The 22,683-nt window shown below is 36.4% G+C and overlaps 1 protein-coding gene across 1 annotated transcript; it reads right to left on the bottom strand.

The window, feature by feature from the left end:
- Nucleotides 1-134: 134 nt before the first annotated feature.
- On the bottom strand, nucleotides 135-4,874 carry LOC107795610 (tropinone reductase homolog At5g06060). The gene is made up of 5 exons (XM_016618274.2): nucleotides 4,532-4,874; nucleotides 3,469-3,676; nucleotides 2,305-2,521; nucleotides 2,102-2,208; nucleotides 135-574 (listed from the first exon to the last, which is right to left on the bottom strand). The coding sequence occupies exons 1-5, from the start codon at nucleotides 4,855-4,857 to the stop codon at nucleotides 386-388; spliced, it is 1,047 nt and encodes a 348-aa protein (XP_016473760.1). The 5' UTR covers nucleotides 4,858-4,874; the 3' UTR covers nucleotides 135-385.
- Nucleotides 4,875-22,683: the final 17,809 nt, after the last annotated feature.

Below are 22,683 nucleotides of genomic sequence, written 5' to 3'. Positions count from 1 at the left end.
AGATGCAAGCAGGGCTTAATATATGGCACCAGTGTAAAAATGAATGCCAAGATTATACTTTTTACATGAAGAAATCTAGTTAAAATAGCAGAACCAGCACTGCATTGGAAAAATGGGACGAAATGATATAGTACTTTTAGCCTGCTCAACCAGTTGGTTTGAATGCTCATATTGCCAAAATGAACGAGCACTAAGGTTAAGATTACCTAAATAGTAATTTAATTCCTAAGCTACCACTAGTCAATGAGCCAACAGTCAAAAATTGATCTTCCAAAAAAACTTTTTCCAACACAATGGAAGGTCCAGCCAACGATGCATTTAATGCATTTGGACAAAATTTTCCTATGAAATGTTGTGATACTACATACCTAGAGGCTCTATTCCTCTAGCCATGGTGAGGGTAAAAGCCATTTACAGACATTCCACCGTCAACACAGATTATCTGGCCAGTGATGTACGAAGATGCAGGAAGACAAAGGAATCCCACAAGAGATGAAACCTCGGATGGTTCTCCCAGACGCCCAAGTGGAGTCCGGTCATATACTTCTTGCAAATACTCTTTGTTACTCAGCACCTGAACATGAAAAGGGCATCAGTTATTTAAGTATTAACAAACAATTGAAAAAACAGAAACTCAAACATGAATTGCTGTTTGGTTGACGTCCTGAAACAGAGAAAATGAACATTTGATGCAGCTAGCAATTTGACAATACAATGACGTTAACGGAATGGCTTTTTCATAGATGATTGCTAACGTGAGGATCAGCATAAAGAAAGCACCAAATAAGTTGTTCCCAATCTGGGGGCCTGGAAAAGAGCCATCATTCTTGTATTTACCCTGAGCTTTATGAACTGCCCTTACATCCGATTTCCTTACATCTACTCTTACAATGCTGCATTTGGCTCACACTATATGTATGTATGTATAAACTATAAAGTAACATTTCAACAAAATAGTTATATAACATGTGAGTATACCCACCACCACAAACGAGTAGTTGATGCATGGCACAAAATGTGTGCCGTAAAGTGCACATAGGCGCAGGTTGCAGGCTTAGGCTGCTCGAGACCTCTTCTCGACCTCCACATGGCTACTCTCTTTTTTTTTTTACTTTTTTTTTCCACTTCTTCCTCAAAATTTTTTATTGGAATGGCAATCGAATTTGAACAAACTCGCCAGTGCTGCTCTCTCGCTTAGCTCAACTTCTTCTTGCCAACTCGTTTTTCATAGTACACAAACTCTCCTCTTGCTACTATTAATTTACTCTCATCTGAGCAATGGGCGGGTGGCACTTTTGATCTGTATTGGCAGAAGCATAGTTTGAGGATTTAGAGTTCCGATTTCGTGGATCACTGCACCTCTCCCTTCAGCTGTCTATACCAGGATTTGACACTTGATTTTCTGGTTCAAAAGAATTGCGATAGCAAAAATGGGCAACAGTGATTACAAAGGCGCGAGGCTATCACAATGTGAAAGCAATCCAGACTGGACATCTCTTGTCAGGTCTGAACTCTGTTGATCATGAGCATTTCCCTTCTGATACTAACGTTTCTTTTCTCCAGGAACAAAGGGAATGAAGGACCAAGGTGGGCATTGTGCTGCAATACTCACATTGACTTTTCATGAAACACCAGTAATTTCCCTTTGTCTTCTAGAAGCTCAAACAATCATGACCTGTGGCCAGTTTACCCAATGACTCTGTTGCTTTAGAAGATTCTATGATCCTTATAATATAGAATCCTTATAATATAGCACTTGAACTTCTCAACCTTAGTTGACCTCTTGTTCGCCCCCCAAGAACCCACTCTTTTGGTGTTCAGTTTTGTTATAGCATGAAAACGCATAAGCATCGGGATACATGTAGGACATAGATACTATTGAATCTGAACCTCAATAAAAATGATAAAAGTGTCATGTAACCCTCTGATTATGCTAATCTTAAGAATTGAAAGTCAAATACATGATACTGGTATGCTAGAAAAATTGGGATACGTGTATTTGAGACCAAAGACTACCTCAGAGGATATCAAAAGGACGCAGTTCATAAAAAACAACACCATTTGTAATAGGACTACTGAAAAGAAGAAAGTTCATATTTACTTGTTCCACCATGGATGTTTTGATGTACCAAGGTGCAACAGCATTACTCCTGATGTTGTCTTTAGCCCACTCACATGCCAAATATTTTGTAAGTTGATTAATTGCTCCTACAGAAAGAAGTCAAGTGGAAAAGATGATGGCATTTCACCGTCATACTCTCTATCAACCCAAATGTTGTAAATAAATGGGAAGGAAGGTCTTACCTTTTGTTGCTCCTTGTACAGACATAGATTTCAATGAGATAAAACCTGAGACAGAAGAAGTGAACACAACACTTCCAGCTCCAGATTCTTTCAGAAGGGGATAAGCCAACTGAGACAGATGGAAGACAGATTCAAAATTTGTTCCCATGAGAGTGGAAAACTCTTCAGCTGTAAAATCCACCATAGCTTTGCGAATATTGGTCCCCACGTTGTTTATCTACTGAGGAATGAATCAAAGCCAATTGACTTATTAGTTCATCTATTAATGCATGCAAGTGCTCCAACAAAGCTAGATGAAAATAAGTTCAAAGATAGTTGCGTCAACTGTCAACAGAGATGCCAGGTCAATTATCAAGAAGAAGTAGGATATCAGACAACATGTATAAGTCGAGGAGCAAAGTGATACATGATGCAATGTATCTATTACCCAACAATGATTCAAATTCCAGTCTCCTACTCTTTAGTTGTAATTATATGCAACTGGATAAATGCTACTTTTACCAATTATTCTCTACAAGGAAATAGTTATACATAACCTAACACAGAAAGCAGTAAATAAGAGGTAGAATTTAGGAGTGACGAGAGGAGCATAGAGAATAACAACAACCAGAGCTTCTTAATTGGCTCAAATAGATGGAAAGCTTCCCAGAAACATCATATGAAACAAGACGATTTTGAGTCAGATTGCTCGACCTGTTTTCTGATACTTTCTTAAAATTGTTGACAGAGATGTTGACAAATGACAAGAGATAGAGATAACAAATGGGAGGCAGAATCATCTTTATCAATCTTTTAAGACAAATTATTTCTACTCTTTCAAGATCCTTGGCAGCCTTTACTCCAATTTAATCTCCATTACCTAACTCTCCAAACCATTGCAGACTGATATCCGATGAACGTATTGTTTATATCTAACCCTGCTCTAATTTTTCAGCTTAAAAAAGAAAAACCCTTCAGTTCCAATTGGATCTACTTTCTCTTTTCATTCTTTTCTGGTAACACATTACAACTTTGGTAATAGCTTTGTAGATTTTGCCTTTCGTTGTAATGTGCTATTTGCCAATTGCTGATTAACTGCGGAATGAAGGTTAACAATGTTGCTACATACAAATATCATTGAGATATAATGCTACTAGTAAGTGCTTAAGTGAATGAGACACCTACAAGAATATTGAGCCTCCCGTCGAATGTAGAAGAAACAACTTCCATTAACTTCTGGCGATCAACTTGAGAAGACACATCACATAAGGAGCCAGACACTGCAAAGCCCTCATCTTTCCAGCTCCTCAAACATGTCCCAAGCTCATCTTCATTCCGTGCACACGTATGCACAGTAGCTCCTAATCCACACAATTCCTCCACAATTGCATGCCTAATTGTAGAACAATTCACATCGACAGAATGCAAATACTCAATTAAATATGAGTAATCAAGAAAACAACATACAAATTACTGGATTTTGTGATTGAACATGTGCCAGCGGCTGTAGTAGTTATTTCTTCCGTCTAAAAAAGAATGATGATACAGAGTACAAGACCAAAGAACCTAATTTTTGGCTTGAAATCGTAAATGTTTCATGTGCTTAATCTTCTTGACATATAACCTATATATTTAAAAACTACACATACACTACTCTTAATCGAAATTTTTACAGTAAAATCGTAATTGGGTTTGTGACTGTGTGAATGTGCCAATGGCTACATTTGTTATTTCCACAAAGAATACTGTTTACAAAATCATCCGGAAAACCACATTTCTTATACTAAATTTTCTAACAACTAGTACCCTTAGGGATCGTTTGTTTCGGAAAAGGATATCCGCGGATTACAATACTGGGATTATAATCCCACATTCAGTATGGCATAGATAACACCAAGATTTTAGTATACCGATTTTAGCTAATACCAATAACCACACATGGGTAAATGAAAATTGTAATCCCAGATTTTATATGGGGATTATTATCCTAATCCCAGTAACCAAACGACCCCTTACCGTGTAAAAAGATTTTATAACACTTATAAGTAATTAAAGTTAACTACCCATAGTAGGTTGAATAATTAAGAAAAAAATTAAGGCAGTAAACATTCTACAGCATGAAATTGCAGTTCATTTATAAATCCTTAAGAAATTAAAGTCAACTAAAAACTGGTTGACTCCGGAATAATCATAGTGTCATATACAATGAAACAGAACATGAATCATGAACTAGCAAATGAAAAAGTACCCAATGCCTCGAGTGCCAACAGTGACAAGAGCATTCATGCCATTAAGGGACCATCTATTATTGACTTTGCCACAACATTTAGTTGTGAGTCGAACTGAACTGCAATTCATCCATGGGTTTATTATATAGTTTCTGGGTTTTGGAAGTTGAAGTTTGTGCTTGAGTGAAGCAGCAACGGTGTGTGAAATGAAGAGGGGTTCCGACATTTTCTTTTGGATTTCCGCTCCTTGTCTTGTTTTCCTTTGTTTTGCAAAGAAAACAGAAATAGGAGAGAGAGACAACTGACAAGGGATTGAGGAATTTGGAGCCTTTTTGGATAAGCTCATCTGAAGTAGCTCACAAGCATTAGCATAGCAGCTAAAAGTACTTTTAAGTGGCGGAAGTAATTTAATAAATAAGTAGTTATGTGTTTAGGTATAAGTGTTTAAATTGATAATAAGTTACTATATAATATTTGATAAAAAAGTGCCGATAAGCTCTTTTTCTGTTAAAATGACTTAAATAACCTTAGAACTGTTTACAAGTATAAGGGCGTAATTTCTTTAAAATTTTAGATTCTAGATCGATTCAAATAGAAAATATTTTATTTATTATTTTATTTTAAATACAACTGTGCTTAGATAAGATAATTTTTATGATAAATATAATTTATTTTATGATAAATATACAATTATAAGTTATAATAATTAATAAATTGGCGAAAGTTTCTCAGTCAAATATAAACTTAAATAGGATAAAATACTTGAGGCAGTGAGTATTGATGTAAGAGTTTTTTTCTAGAAAGGAATATTTTAAGGATAAAATAAAATAGTAAAAACTTTGGTCAAACTAAAAGTGCTTATAAGCTAAAAATTCATAAGTTGGGGGTGTCTAGCTTATGACTTTTGGCTTATATAAGTACTTTTAACTTTACCAAATGCGTAGATAAGCCGAAAAATACTTATAAGCTAGTTTAACCAACTTATAAGTTTAGGCAAACACCCTCTCTGTTAGATATAAAGGGTTATTTGCACAAATAGCCTTCTTTGAGGCTATTAGTTAAAGATTTTCACTGTTGCCTAAGTGCAATTTTTTTTTATAGATAATTTTAGAGACGTTTGGCTTCATATTGTAAATCACAAGGGAGGTTATTGTGATAAAACCAAGCATGAAGGGAAGTCCATGCAATTATTCTTTTTTAGTGTTCCACTTTTTGTTCGCTACCTGTATTGAGGCTCGACTAAATCTAAATTCGTGCAGGAAATTCTACATAAAACACTCTCTAACGAACTCTATACCCAAAGTTCGAACTCGAGACCTCTTGTTAAGGATGAAAATATTACTCCCCTATAATCGTAGTTGGTTTCTCCATTACCTGGAATGGTGAAAATTGTGTAATAGATATTGTAACCTAAGGATAGTTTAGTCATTTTTATGAACATATAAAATACTATAAATATCTCTCCATGTACGGTGAACAGATCTTTGTGAAATATACATTGTTACATGGTATCACAAGTCTATGTTGTTTAACCAAAAATAAGGATTTCGGTCAAAGCTTATATTAGAATAACTCGGGTTACTGATAATCAAATAGAAATAGGAATAATTGAGAAATAATAACCGAATGCAAAGCAAATCAATGTATTCCAATAGTATTTTCGTTTCCTTACAAATGATCAGTCTTCTCCTTTTATAGCTATTGCTAGGCAATACGTTTCGTTTCTACCATAATTGAGCCATTATTGTCGATTAATGACATTTAATGTAACGTTACAATCAGTAATCACATTTGATTCAATACAGATTCCTTAACGTTTTCCGTATTTAATGCCCAATAGTACGTATCTATACCTTATTTACTATCAGATTCATTCCCTTCCATCTTAAAGAGGTTCGAGCGCCTATCCTCCTTGCTTTTTCCCTAAATATCTACCCATGTATGTTGAAGCTCGTGCCTCTTTGATTACTCTTCATCATCTATCCTTCTTTGACTGGTCCATGTGTCATGACGTATCATCTTATAATGAATTCCATATATAAACTTAATTTTCCCAATACAGATAGTCCCCCACTTGTCATTTATTCATCAATAGAATATTTGGGAAGTGGACCTCATTCAAGCGGGAATATTTGCCGCCATTAATTCTTCCCAGGAACTGATATTTCATCTGTCTCTTCCATTTAATGTCCATGACACATGGCATCTCCTAGTTGGCTCTACAATCCTTCAGCGCCTTTTAAGGCTTTTTTACGGCTTCACCAATTACGAAGCGACAGTTCTCATTATGATGTTTCCATCATTACGCCTTTTCCTTTGACGGTTGCTTCTGACTATAAATATAACTTTTTACCTTTGTTTTTTTCACAAAAAGTTTAGAGTATTCAATTTTAATTTTCTTCTTCCTCGTACTACTATGTCTTCTTCAAACCCTAACCCTCAGAGAGTCCCCATTGTTGACAACCTTTCTCTTGCTCCTATTAGAAGTAGAAGAGGAGGAAAGTTTCGTAGTTTAGGGTCTTCTTTATCACGAGGCCCCTCTATTCCTTCATCGAGTTTTACTCCACCTTCTAGAACTAGGGGTTCACTTTCTCAAAGATCTTCATCTAGGACTAAAGAACTCACTGAACCTCTTCGTGAACCTTTAGTGGATGAAATTGTTCATGCAGAATTATCTTTCTACAATGATAGAGAATCCATCAGAAACCAACTGTCTTCATTAGATCGTGTTGACATCTACCCGACTCAGATTACTGAAGGTTTGATTTCTATAGTTCGCAGAGATTCCCATTGGAGTCATGACTTTCCCATTATAATCCCCAATGCGAACCAAAGAATCACCTCTTATTTAACTGGGTTTTCTTTTGTTTATACATATACTTTCACGTTGGGTTTCAAACCTGCTATTGATCCTGTTATCCTCGAATTTTGTCACTTTTTCGACGTCTGTTTAGGACAAATTGGCCCTATTGTGTGGAGGGTTGTTGCTTGTTTGAGGCATTTGGCCAACATGACTGGTCTACCTTTTACATTTTTTCATTTAGTCCATCTCTATTCTCCCAAACTCTTTTGCCAAGAAGTCTTTACTCTAGTGGCAAGAAGCAAAAGAGTTCTGGTCAGTCCAGAAGATGATAAAGACTGTGGCTGGTACGCCAGGTTTGTTGCTGCTCCCACTGTTGGTTTAGTGGGTGATGAAAATGTTCCCTTTCATGAGAAGTGGAATTTTGCACGTGAGTTTTCTTTCAATAGCTTTCTCGTATCTTTTTCTCAATTTTGATGATCATCATTTTAATTTTCCTTTTCTTTTTCAGCAACCATGAGATTTGTTGATGAAATTTCCAACTTCCGTGGTTGGGTAAGGAAGCTATTGAATGTTGCTCCAATGGACAGTAGGTCTTGAAAAAATCTTTCTCATCGATTTGGTTAGAAAGTAAAAACTCATGGTAAGAGTTTTTTTTTATTTTTATAAATTCACTTATTACTTCCTCCAAAAATTATTTTGATCCTTCTTTTTGTCAGGATTTCCCATTCGAGGCATAAGTGTTGAGGCCGTTGTAGCTTCCAGAATTTCTTTGGAAAGGGTCCAAGAGATAATTTTGGGTTCTTCATCGAAAAGGAAAGCTACTGTTGATCAAGACTCTGAAGAGGAAGAAGAACAAGATGGGGGTTCTTTAATTAAAAGGCCACAGGCTAGAAGACGAATTATTTCAGATGATGAAGCATCTCCCCTCGTTCTATTCCTCCCATCGAGCTTGTTGAAGCCTCGTTGGTGATTTCGAATGATGATACTCCCGCTGCTGCTCATGATTTTGATGAACAACTTTTTGCCCGCGGTTTTGGTAATGAAAGTTTAGGCCCAGTTTCTAATGAAGCACCCCTTGCTTCTTTTTCTATATCTGCTCCTGTGGTACCTTCTTTGCCAGTCGTGACTGTTGCCATTGTTACTCCTCCCCAGGTTGTTTTGACTCCTTTCATAGTTCCTCCTACAACTGTTCAACAAATTGAGATTGGTTCTTCAAGCGGGAGTGGAGCCATGAAACAGGTTATCATCGAGGTCCCTGCCGATGGTAATCTTTTGAGAAAATCCGGTGGGGCTGACGTGTGGTTGAAACCACTAATTGGTCCAATCGAGAGAGCCAAGCTTGAGAGCCATAACTCTTTAACTTGGATGAACAATATAATACAATCATCATTAAAGGTATTCTTTTTTAATGATTTGTTATTCCCTTTTGTTAAGGTTCTTACTTCTTCTTCTTTTCTCTTTTTAGATTAACCTTGTTGGTACAGCAATGATGAAGAGGGTTTCTCACACGGAGCAATTAATGCTTGAGTATCAAGTTGAAGCAGACAACTTGAGAGAACAATATGAAAGCCTTCAAATTGGCATAGAAGTGTTAGAAGAGAACAAGTGCACCTTAGAGCAGCAGTTGAGGGTTTAACTTCGGAATTGGCGGTTCAAAGAGCTTCCTCAAATCAAGCCGGTAAGAACAAGAATCTTCTCGAAACTTTTTTTTTCCGAGCAACTCTCCAAGGCTAGTGAAGAAATCAGAGAGTTGAAGGCTTTCTCAAGTGAGAAAGAAGTGTATGCCGATGAACTCGTGCAAACTCTAACCCAGACTCAAGAAGACCTCCGGGAATCTTCTGATAAGGTTCGTTCCTTAGAAAGCTTGCATGCTTCTCTTCAAACTTCTTATGATTCTGCCTTGGCTGAGAATAAGAAGCTCAAAAATGAAATTGCTGAATGGGAGAAAGATTATGAGATTCTTGAGTACAAGTCCGCAATTGAAGTGAGTTAGGCGTTTTTGAATTCCCGCCATGATACCATTGTGAAAGTTAGCCAAGAGAACTTTAACTTGGAAGCTGAGTTAGCTAAAATTAAAGAAACCATTAAAAAGACTCAGCAAGGCCAAGACTTTCCCTCTCCCGTGGCTGAAACTTCTGAACATATTGAAGATGATTTGGGTACGGTGAGTGTTACAACTCCTTCAAATCAACTTGAGTCTATTGCTGCTGGTGATCCTTCTTCGGTTCCTACTTCAGCCCCTCAGTGACAAGTCTATGATATGTGACTTCTTTTTCTTTTTTGGTGGAATGTGGTTACAACCCTCAGTCTTATTTGAGGGTTTGTTAAAAACATCAAGTCCCCAGATCTTTTTCGGGGCGTTTTGTATAAATAACTCTTAGTTTATGACTAAGTTCATATTTAGTCTAAACTTTTTAATACTAAGAAGTTTTCGTAGTTATTTTTGAACTTTTATTTTGCTCATTCTTGCCTTTATATTTTAAGGACTTATTCAGTAGTTTGCACTTTTATTTTGCAAAATGCTTTTTTAACTCCATGAATGTTTAAATCAATTATGAATTTTATAAAAGAGGACCCTTTTATATTCGACACTTAATGAAGAAGACGTCTCAACTTCATAATGATGTTAATGTACGACAAAAGAAATAGGAATACACATGTTTCTTGGAATAACTTTGACAAGTTTTTATTTGAACTTAGTCAAGTTTTAAATAACACCTTACATGTATTTAAATAACTTTTATAACTTTTTCGTAACTGTTTTATTTACAACAGATTTCAAAAAAGTCAATAAAACACAAGGTTTTTATTTATAACTCGTTTCAGTACATTGTCTTTAACCTAACTATAATAAGGTTTTCTTTGGCTTCAGCTCATAACTTTGCTCTGCACTTGACTCATTCAATGAATAAACTTTTTAGGCTTGAACTTTGATTATTTCCCAATATTCTTTGCCTTATTTATATTATATAGTCCCCCAAGTGTTTGAGATTTGAAGTATGAAGTCTCGAGCACTTGATTATTCCTCTCATTTGGTCCTTTCCCTAAAAAGAAAAAAACATACGAGACTCGGAGGTGCGATTATAGATGAAGATTGCTTAACCCGCTTGATTTTCTATCAGAATAGTTGTAACCCTAGAACGGAAATTTATATTTTTCCACGTGCCTTGTAGGTCGTTATTCATCATTTAGTATGGGTTAGCTTTTTTCCTATCATCTAAAATCGTTAGTAAAATTTTAACAATTCAAAAATAAAATTTTAAAATGAGGATACCTGACTGTGGGTACTTCTTAGAAATAGTATCTCTTCAAGTGAACGGCTTTCCAATGTGAAGGTAATATCTTGCCATCAATTGTTTCCAACTCGTATGCTCCTTTTCCCGCGATACCATGAATCTTGTAAGGTCCTTCCCAGGATGGACTTAATTTGCCCTTATTAGTTGCCTTTGTGGATTGAAAAACTTTCTTATGTACGAAGTCCCCAATCTTGAAGTATCTTAGACGTGCCTTCCTATTTTAGTGTCGTTCCATGACTTGTTTTTGTGTTGTTATTCTTATTAATGTAGCTTCCCTTTTTCCTTCAAGTAAATCAAGGTTTATGCGCATTTCTTCTTCATTGGATTCTTCTGACGCTTACGTATACCTCATGCTTGGCTCCCCTATCTCAACTGGAATTAAGGCTTCAGCTCCGTACACTAATGATATTGGTGTTTCTCCCGTACTTGTTTTTGTTGTCGTGTGGTACGCCCATAAAACACCGGGTAGCAATTCTGACCAATTGCCTTTTGATTCTTCCAATCGTTTCTTCAAATTGTTGACAATGACTTTATTTGTTGATTCAGCTTGACCATTACCCACCGGATGGTAAGGTGTGGAGGTAATCCTATCTGCCAACTTTGAAAAAATTCTATGATTTGTGCGCCTATAAATTGCTGGCCATTATCACACACGATTTCCTTTGGTACACTGAATCGACATATGATGTTTCACCAAATAAAATCTCTGATTTTTTTTCTCGTACCTGTTTAAATACTCCTGCTTCTACCCATTTAGTAAAGTAGTCAGTGAGTACAAGCAAGAATTTTACCTTTCCTTTTGCTTGTGAAAGTGGACCCACGATATCCATCCCCCATTTCATAAAAGGCCACGGTGCAATGACCGGATGTAGAAACTCCATAGGTCTATGCATGTTATTACCGTATCTTTGGCATTTATCATAGCCACGAAATTTTCCGTTTCCTCTTCATTTTTAGGCCAATAATAGCCTGTTCTAATCATGGTTCTTACCAGTGATCGCCCTCTTGTGTGATTTCCACAATGCCCCTCGTGTATCTCTCTCATTACATATTCCGTTTGAGAAGGCCCGAGGCACCTTGCTAAGGGTACACCGATCATTTTTTGATAAAGATTGCCTTACTTTAAACAATATCGAGCAGCCTTTTTTCGAAGCACGTGAGCTTTTTTTTTTGTCTTCAGGAACGGTACCATACTGCAAAAAGTAACAATCTCGTTCCTCCAATCTCAAGTTAAATTATTAAAATTTACCTCATTTTTGTCTGGATTGAGTACTGAATGAAACAAATGAATTACGGAGGCATTTTCATTGCTCGTCACATCTGCCGCAGATGCGAGATTGGCTAGGGTGTCTGCCTTGACATTTTCATCTCTTGGTATCTGCGTAACTTTCCAGGTTTGGAATTGCCTAATCAGATCCTGTACCTTCTCTAAGTACTGCTACATTCATGCTTCCCTGGCTGTATAAGTCCCTGGCATTTGGTTAACTACAAGCTGTGAATCGCTTTTGATTACAGTCTAATTAATGCTGAGTTCTCGTGCCAGTTCTAAACCTGCAATCAAAGTTTCATACTCTGCCTCATTGTTAGTTATAGAATGATATTTTATGGTTTGTCGAATGGTTTCACCCGTAGGTGGTACCGAAAAAATTCCTAAACCTGCCCCATTCACATTAGATGAGCCATCAGTAAATAAGGTCCAAATTCCTAGATTAGACCCGTTGAACACCTGTAATTCTTTTTCTGCTTCTAATTGCATCCTTTGGCTAAAATCAGCCAAATAATCTGCTAACACCTGAGATTTGCGGTTCTGGGCTGATATATGATGTCATATTCACTTATTTCTATGGCCCATTTGGCTAACTTACCTGATAACTCATGCTTATGTAATATATTGCGCAATGGATAAGCAGTTACTACGGAAATAGAGTGGCATTGAAAATAAGGCGTTAGTTTTCTAGATGCCATGATTAGTGCAAGTGCAAGCTTTTCTAATTGAGGATACCGCGTCTCTGCATCTAATAATGATTTGCTAACATAATAAATTGGAGACTGTTTACCTTGGTCTTCACGAACTAAAATAGCACTCACCGCTACTTCTCAAACAGCCAGATAGATGAGCAATCTTTCTCCAACATTTGGTTTTGCGAGCAACGATGGATTTGACAGGTATGTCTTCAAGTTTTTGAGTGCTTGTTGACACTCCTCACTCCATTCGAACTGATCTTGCTTTTTAAGAGCTGAAAAGAATTTAAAACATTTTATTTGATGACTTGGAAATAAATCTCCCTAAGGCTGCAATTCTTCCTGTCAGTCTCTACACTTTTTTTTTACTTGTAAGCATGTCAGGAATTTCTTCAATGACTTTAATCTGCGTGGTATTTACTTCACTTCTACGGTTAGAAACAAGAAAACCCAAAAACTTACCTAATGAAACGCCGAATGCAAATTTCTCAGGATTTAGCTTAATATTGAATTTTTGTAAGACTCGAAATGTATCAGACAAGTGCGATATATGATCCCCTGATTGTTGAGATTTAACGAGCATGTCATCTATGTAGACCTCCATAGTTTTTCCTAAATGTTCTTGGAATATTTTGGTCACCAATCTTTGATACGTTGCACCAGCATTTTTGAGACCAAAGGGCATTACTTTATAATAGTAAGTCTCCATGTCTGTTATAAATGAAGTTTTTTCTTCATCTAGGGGATCCATTTTCATCTGATTATACCCTGAATATGCATCTAAAAAGCTTAATAATTCATGTCCTGCAGTAGCATCAATCATTTGATCTATATGTGGTAATGGAAAAGAATCTTTAGGACACGCTTTGTTAAGATCTATGTAATCTACACAAACTCGCCATTTGCCATTCTTTTTCGGTACTACAACAGTATTGGCTAACGAATTAGGATACTTTACCTTGCGGATAGATCCAATTTTTAATAGTTTTTGAACCTTATCTTGAATCACCTGATTTTTGAAAGTCCCCTGCTTTCTCTTCTTTTGTTTGATGGGTGGATACGATGGGTCTTCATTTAACTTGTGAGTCATTACTCCTGGGGCTATTCTTGTCATATTAGAATGGGACCAGGCAAAACAATCCACGTTAGTTTTTAAAAATTCAATTCACTTACCTTTCATGTCATGGCTTAGGTTGCCCCCAACGTAGACTTTCCTTTCAGGCCATTGTGTAAATAACTCTACAGCCTCCAAATCTTCAATCGATGTTTTGATATTTTCATTTTCCTCTAGTTCTTGAATGGAATCGGGCCTTGAGTCCACATCTGTTCGCCCTTGTTCAGTTGAGGCTTGTGTTATGGTATCCTCAATTGGATTCTATAATTGCTATTTTTTTTCGTTTCTCGTATTTGAGTCTACTACAGAGTTGATGCTCCTAGATGTCTGTTGATCCCCACAGATTTGACGTATTCCCCCATGGTGATGGAAATTTAATAACTTGATGTAAGGTAGATGGAACATCATCTATCTCGTGAATCCATGGTCTCCTGAAAATCATATTGTAAGCCATTTCCATCTCTACCACTTGAAATTTCGTTTCTTTCACAACCCCTTCTGCGAATGTGGTAAGTGTTACCTCCCCTTTTGTCACAACGCTTGAATTGTCAAATCCAGACAAAGTATGTGCCTTTGGTACTAGCTTATCTTCAGCTTGCATCTCGTTTAGTACTCTTAGCAAAATAATGTTCACGGAACTACCTGGATCAATCAAAACTCGTTTTACATTAGTATCATGTACAAGTAGAGATATTACCAGTGCATCATTATGTGGAGTTATCACGCCATCCACATCTGTATCATCAAATATTATACTTTCTTCCTCCAGGACATGTCGGACCCGCTTCCCGTGAGTAATTGTAACTTAAGAAACTTTATTGGCCGCTGTATATGTCACACCATTGATTTCTTCGCCTCGCTTATCACATTAACGATCATTTTGGGAGAAGGAGGTTTAGGGGGCTCCTGCCTGTTTTTCATGTATGCTTGCTTACCTTTTCACTAAATAATTTGGTAAGATACCCTTGCTTTAATAGATGGTCGACTTCACCTTGTAACAATCTACAATCTGTAGTTTTATGAGCATGATCATTATGAAATTCGCACCAGTGATTTGCGCCTATTTGGATTTGATCTCATTTCTTTTGGCCACCGCACCTTATCACCCATGCCTCTTAATACCACTACTAACTCTGAAGTGCTGACATTAAAATTGTACCGCCAAATCTTGCCTTCAAGTTCCTATCATCATCTCGCATCTCTTGTGTGTTTCGATCGTTCCCAAACCTTGATGATGAACCCGACTCTCTATTCCTCGATCTATGATCATACCTTGAATTATCCTGCTTTGATCGTGAGTCTTTTCCTGCTGGGCCCATGTATGGTTCGTATCTATTTTTACCGGATCGTTTTTCAATTTCTGCACGTCTTGAACTCATTTCTTCCTCTTTTTGGGATTGGGAGATAGTATCTTCTTCTATACTTAGCTTCGTGCTGTATCTGTTGTAAATATCATTCCAGGTTGTTGCTGGAAATTCACGCAGACTTTCCTTGAGTCGTCTCGTGGATTCTGAGCTTTTCTCATTCAAATTACTAGTGAAAGCCATAGCTGCCCAGTTATCAAGTACGCGTGGTAACGTCATTCTTTCACGCTGGAATCTATCCACGAACTCTCTAAGCAACTCTGAATCTCCTTGCTTGATTTTGAAAATATCTTCCATTCGTTTTTAACTTTTTGAGCTCCCGAGTGCGCTTTGATAAATGAATCTGTAAGCTCAGAAAAAAAATTTATAGAATTTTTTGGCAAAAGAGAATACCATGTCAATGCTCCCTTGGTGAGTGTTTCACTAAAATTCTTGACCAATACTGATTCGATTTCTTGCTTGGTTAAATCATTGTCTTTCACACCAGTTGTGAATGCGGTCACATGGTCTCGTGGATCCGTTGTGCCATCATACTTTGGAATGTCAGGCATTTTAAACTTCTTTGGTATCGGCATTGGAGTAGCACTAGGCTTCCATGGTTGTTGTGAGTACTTATCCATGTCTATTCCTTTGATTACAGGTGGTACTCCAGGTATTTGCTCTATGCGATCACTTTGCACCTTGAGCTGTTTCTGCAAGGTTAGAACTAAATTTTGTAAATCAGAATTAACTATGTTACTTGGTTCGCCATTGCGAGACTCGCTTGGAGTTCCACCAGTGCCTGAGTTAATGAGCCCAGAATGTGGATTTTCTAGAGTATTCTGATTCGGAGTTGGTGTTGGTGGTGCAACTGGCAATTGGCTGGTAAAAGCTCGGAGAGCATTGCTAACTTGTTGAGCAATGAGATTTTTTAAGGCATCATCGAGTGCTTGTTCGTTCGCAACTCCAGCATTTTGATTTGCCTCGAATCTGTTTTGATTTGCAACCCCATTATTTGTTTCAGATCCATCTGGAGTTCCTTCTAGTGAGTGACGTTGTGAATCACGCGGTGAGGGAAGTGGGGTCCTGTCACCCGCATCATTCTTCTGATATTGAGGATCTTGTTGGCTATTGTCGTTGTTATTCGACATGGTAAGTTTTTTGATGAAAGAATTGATTAAGAAAGTAAACGATTATCAGATTCCCGGTAACAGAACCAATTTATTTAACCAAAAATAAGGACTTCGGTCAAAGCTTATATTAGAAGAACTCGGGTTACTGATAATCAAATAGAAATAGGAATAATTGAGAAATAATAACTGAATGCAAAATAAATCAATATATTCCAATAGATTTTTGTTTCCTTACAAATGATCAGTCTTCTCCTTTTATAGCTATTTCAAGGTAATACGTTTCGTTTCTACCATAATTGAGCCATTATTGTCGATTAATGGCATATAATATAACGTTAGAATCACTAATCACATTGGATTCAATACAGATTCCTTAATGTTTACTGTATTTAATGCTTAATAGTATGTATCTATACCTTATTTACTATCAGATTCATTCCCTTCCATCATAAAGAGGTTCAAGTGCTTATCCTCCTTGCTTTTTCCCTGAACATCTTCCCGTGCCTGTTGAAGCTTGTGCATCTTTGATTAGTCTTTATCACCTATCCTTCTTTGACTGGTCCACGTGTCATGACGAGTCATCTTATAATGAATCCCATATATAAACTTAATTTTTTCCAATATATATGTCATCTCTACATTGATTATTCCTCTCTTTCCTCGAATTATGGTTTCCTCTTCCTCTACGGAATCAACACTTTCTCTACCCACTTCCATGGTAGAGGCTTCTTCCCTTCTCCTATGATTTCATTATGCTATTTCTATCTCTAACATTAAGAATCTTGTTCCCACGGTTTTTTATTACACAAATTATATGTTATGGAGAGAATTTTTCTTGCTTGTCTTCAAAGGTCATGGTGTCTATGGCTTCATTGATGGAAGTATCCCTTGTCCCAAGCCTTGTAATTCTCATGATGATGGCATATTTGTATTCAATCCTGCTTTCAGACAATGGGTTCAACTGGACTCTATTGTTCTCTCATGGATTAAGGCAACAATTTCTCAAGAGATTCTCTAGGATATAAATCTTAAGAAAGATTTTGTTTCAATAAATGAATATGTTCATCGTCTCAAGTCCATTACTGATGTGTTAACATCCATTGGTAATCTCGTCTTTGATTCGGATCTCATTTTATAAATACTCTCTGGTATACCTCCTAAATACATGTGTGTGAGCAATTCTATCTCTACTTGTATCCCTCTTCCCGCCTTTGTTGAAACCGGATCCCTTCTTTTTCTTCATGAAGCTCAATTGAGTAGTATCTTCTATCCATCTACATATAATTTTACTACTGCTTTTGTGGCTAAGCAATAGTCTTTTTCCTCTAATGACCATGAACATGGTAGGCACTACAATGGTGGCTAAGTTTTTAATGGTCGGCATGGTAGAAGTTGACACAATCAAGGATTCTCAAAATCCTTTAATGTGCCCCTCATGATTTCTGCTCACCCCCCGACTTCGTTATATATTAGGTCCTCCGCCCTTTCCAGTCAAGCTTCGTTATTTCCCTCTCCAACCACTCATGGAATTCTTTCTTTTCAACGTTACTATCATCCCTACCATACTGCTCATGACTATCCATCATTGGGTTCTAAAGCTTTTGTTTCAGATGTTCACTTTAATCTTCTTTATCGTCTCATGCTTCGCTTGGTGATGCCTCTTGGTTTGTGGATAGTGGCATTTCTTCTCACATGACCCCAAATATATCCAACTTATCATCTATTCATCCATATAATGGCTCCAATCGTGTAACCGTGGGTAATAGTATTCAAGTTCATATCTCCTATAGGGCATGGTACACTTTCTACTCCTCATTCCGTCTTTTCTCTTAAGAATATTTTAATTGCTTCTCATCTTTCTGCTAATTTACTAAGTATTCGTAAATTGATCTTACATAATAGTTATTCTATTGAATTTTATCCTTTTGGTTTGTCTATTAAGGAATTCAAGACGAAGAGGCTACTTCATCGGTACAATAGCTCTGGACCTCTTTATACTCTCTCTTCGCCTTTTGGTGGTCTAGTTGATACATCTCACTCTTACTCTTGCCAGTGTTTGAGCCTTTCCAAACTTGTGGCATCGTCGGCTAAGACATCCAAGCTCAGAAATTTTAGCTAGATTAGTTAGGATCAACAACTTATCTTGTTCTACATTGCAAGGCTTAAACAATTTATATAATGCTTGTCAACTTGGCAAACATCACAAGTTACCATTTAGGAATTTATGTTCCTTTATTAAATCTCCTTTTGAATTAATCTATAGTGATATTTGGACTTATCCAATTCCTTCATTTCTGGTTTTAGATATTATATTTTGTTTCTAATTTCACTAAGTTTTCTTGATTTTTTCCTATAAAGTGTAAATATGAGGCTTTCACTATATTCAAGCAGATTTATGCATATGCATTAACTCAATTTTCTATAAAAATTAAAGCTCTCCAATGTGATAGGGTTGCTGAGTTTTAAGCTTCAGGAATTTTGTTCCTTTCTTAATAACAACGGTGATTTGCTTCGCTTTTTATGCCCCATACTCACCAACAAAATGGTAAATCTGAACATATGCATCGTACAACTTTAAATATGGTTCGTTCTCTATTATTTTTGTCCTATCTTCCATCTCATTTTTGGTTGAAGCTCTTCACACTGTTTTCCATCTCTTAAATGTTATTCCTTCATCTAAACTTAATTTTAAGACCCAATATGAATTTCTTTTTGGCAAGCATGTCGCATACCATCACTTACGTGTCTTTGGTTGTTCGTGTTACCCTAATTTACGTGATTATTCATCACATAAGTTGAGTCATAGATCCACATTGTATCTTTCTTGGTTATCCCTTTAATTATAAGGGAAATAGGTATTTTGATCATTCAAATAATGACGTATATATCTCTAGACATGTTATTTTCAATGAGGACTCTTTTCCTTATCCTCATCTTCTCTCTTTATCCTCACCTAAATCTAGTTTAACAAGTCTTAATTTTGAGCTTCCTTCTGTAATAGATATTTACCCTTATCCTGTACAATATTTTAAAGCTACCGATGCTTCTTCAATTTCAACTACTACTCATAATTCAATGCACTAGCTTGCTACTACTTCTAAAGCATCTCCTATTTATTTTTCTCCCCATCCTACTGGTCAAGTAAGGAGCAATACGTTACAAGAAAATAGTTTTACTCCAATGTTGATTCAATTTTCTACCCTATCTCTACAGTCTCCATCATGTAACTAACTATAATAAAATCAAATACACTCTAAAAATTTACCTCCTTTTCCTTACTCCTTGTCACATTGTGATATTCCCTTAACTGTTTATCCTTGTTCTGCGCAACCAACTATTGATGTTGCTAAGTCCTCTGTATGAGCAGGACAACTCTCGTCTATCTCAAATAATTTTCGTTATATCATACAAACACATCCTCGTGGTGAATCGACCTTCAACCTGCTAAACATTTTTCTAACAATAAAATTCATCACATGATTACCCGCAAAAGAATAGGTTCTCCTACGCCTTGTATTCTTCCATCATTACTTTCTCATACTTCTTTTCTTCCTTTTAAAACCCCATGCTTTACTGAAACCTCTAAGTGTCCTCATTGGAGACGTGCAATGGCAGAAGAATATAATTCCCTTATGGCTGCCCATACATAGGATTTAGTTCCCCTCCCTTCTGATGCTAATGTTATAGGTTGTCGTTGGGTATATAGAGTTAAACAAAAATTAGATGGTTCTTTTGAGCGCCATAAAGCTCGTCTTGTGGCTCAGGGTTATAATCAACCATAAAGATTAGACTATGATCAAACGTTCGATCATGTGGTGAAACCAATTACCATTTTTACGGTTCTTGCTATTGATACGTCTAAATGATGACATGTTTAGGGGCGGAGCTACGGTAGGGGGTGTGGGTTCGCACGAACCCAGTGACCTTTTTGAGACCCTGTATTTGTATTGAAGAATTTACTATTTATATATAAATATATACTACCAAACCCAGTAACAAAAGGGGTCTGGGTTCAATGGTAAGAGTTCAGGGTTCTCTTGGAGAACACACGGGTTCGAATCACGCTGAACGAAGTTAGCTATTTTCTTATTTTTTATGGTTTTTATTTTTAAGAAAGCACAAATAGCACAAATTAGACGATGTCGTGGCTGTTTATTCTAATCTTCTCAACTTCCAAATCAAAAACGTTGGGGTGCTGCCAAGAGATTAAAAAAACCTAGATGAAAAAGGCGCACCAACTCTTTCTTTTACAGCAACAAAATACTATTTTCCACCATTAAAGGAGCCTTCTTACTCAATCGAAAACCAATAGCTTTTCTTCGTGAAAACTGCCTCAAACTCAAGCTCCAAAACACACCAAACTTCAGCTACAAAACTCCATTAAACTCCCACAAAAATCAGCGAAAATCAGCTCCCAAAATCCCCCTTTTACAGTCGTAGTGGGAGAGGAGTGGTTGTGAGGAAAGCTGGGTTGAACTTAGGAGAGGAAAGCGAAAGCAGATAAGATGTTCCGACTTTGGGTTAATGGATGGGTTCTTGAAGAATGATGCAGCGAGTTTACAAAAAGATATTCTTGATCATGTTGAATTTACTGTTGCTCGATCAAGATTCAATTTTGATGATTTTGAAGCTTACCAGGTACTCCCATTTCCCGATTTATTTGACATTTGTTCAAAGGAGTAAAAATTGCACAACATATTCATTTTTGGCATTTGGGTCTCGTTTAACTACATCATCCCTTACTCTTAATTTGCTTATTTGTTGGAATAGAGTCATGCTTCACTTACTGCTAGACTTATACCCTTATTAAGAAGAAAACTTTCATATGTCTACAGTAGAGCTACAGTAGAAGAAAATTCAATGACTTTTTTCGAGACCCTGTATTTATAATTTAGAACCCATACACTTAAAATTCTAACTCCGCCTCTGGGCATGTTCATCATATAGATGTTAAGAATGTTTTTTTTTGCATGGAAATCTTAATGAACTGGTATATATAAAGCAGTCTAGTGGCTTTGTTCATCCACAATTTTCTCATCATATTTGTCAATTGAACAAAGCTCTTTATGGCTTAAAGCAAGCCCATAGGGCATGGCTTCAACAATTCACTTCTTTTATTCTAACTCATGGTTTTCATAATAGCTTATTTGGTTCTTCTTTCTTTATTTACAAACAAAATTCAGACTTTGTTGTTCTTCTTCTTTATGTTGATGATATTCTTTTTACTGCATATTCTCCTTCATTGCTTCAATCTTTAATGTGGACTCTCTAGGTTTGATTTTTTTTATGAGTGATTTGGGGTTAGGTAAATTTTCTTTGTCAATCAAAATATATTAAAGACCTTATTAGTCGCTCCAATTTACTAGCGTTAAAGCCAGTTTCAACACCTCTTTCTCTCAAATCATCTCTACATTCAAACGACTCTTCTTTATTTTCTGATCAACTCTTTATAGGAGTCTTGTTGGTGGTCTTCAATACCTAACTTTCACCTGCCCCGATATTTCTTTTGCAGTTAATCAAGTTTCTCAGTTTATGCATTCTCCCTTGAAAGTTTACTATATTGCAGTAAAACAGATTTTACATTACTTGCACGGAACTTTAAATCATGGTTTATTTGTTTCTGGTGGTTCTCTTGGTAGTTTGCAATGTTATACTAATGCAGATTGAGCCGGTTGTCCTACAACTCGCCGTTCTACTTCGGTATACTGTATTTTTCTTGGCCCTAATCTTATTTCATGATCTTCTAAAAATTAAAATATTGTTTCTCGATCATGTATTGGTGGAAAAATAGGCATGACACGTGAATTAATGATATGGTGAAAAATGGCATTTGTATTAGGTTAATGAAGAAGAATGATGAGGCACGATTAAAATACCTACAAGATTTATGAAAGAAGGCATTGTATCTGATAGCTGGGAAAACATAAATAGGCACGAGATGCGTGAAGACCATAAAAGGGAAAGATTTATGAACAATTGCGAATATGAAAAGGGAATCAGCATTATCCCTGATTCTGTAAGATCATTTATTATTTCCAACATAGTCATTACGAGATTTTAGTAACGGACAATTAATGCAGTTGATGTTAGTAACGAGTAGGAATTAAGTGAGGGGGAACCATTACATCTTTGTATCCTTATATAATGGCTTTTACCTTATTTTGTATGATCATCGGAATATTTACGAACATATGCAATCAGTATTTTACTTTATCCCTTCTTGATTGAAGATTCTTGTCCACAATTCTTAGGAGAAAACAACAATTATCAATCCTCGTTTACTAAATATTGAGTTTCAATTGATTTTTAATTTTTACTCTCTTGTTTTATTCTCTTATTTTTGGTAAAGTGAAGTAAACTTGGTTATTAGAAACTCGATTTTCTTTAATATTGACTTTGACTACAAAAAATATTTTTTGTTAAATAAACTAATTTTGTTACCGGAAATTTGATAATCTATTCACTTTCCATACTTTTATCTTTAGCAACAAAGCACTACAACTACTAATGAAATTTTTCAG

Source organism: Nicotiana tabacum, chromosome 3 (genome assembly GCF_000715075.1).
Source record: "Nicotiana tabacum cultivar K326 chromosome 3, ASM71507v2, whole genome shotgun sequence".
NCBI classification, from domain to species: Eukaryota; Viridiplantae; Streptophyta; class Magnoliopsida; order Solanales; family Solanaceae; genus Nicotiana; species Nicotiana tabacum.
The sequence above is the reverse complement of the archived record's forward strand: the minus strand, read 5'-3'. Positions and strand labels throughout refer to the sequence as shown.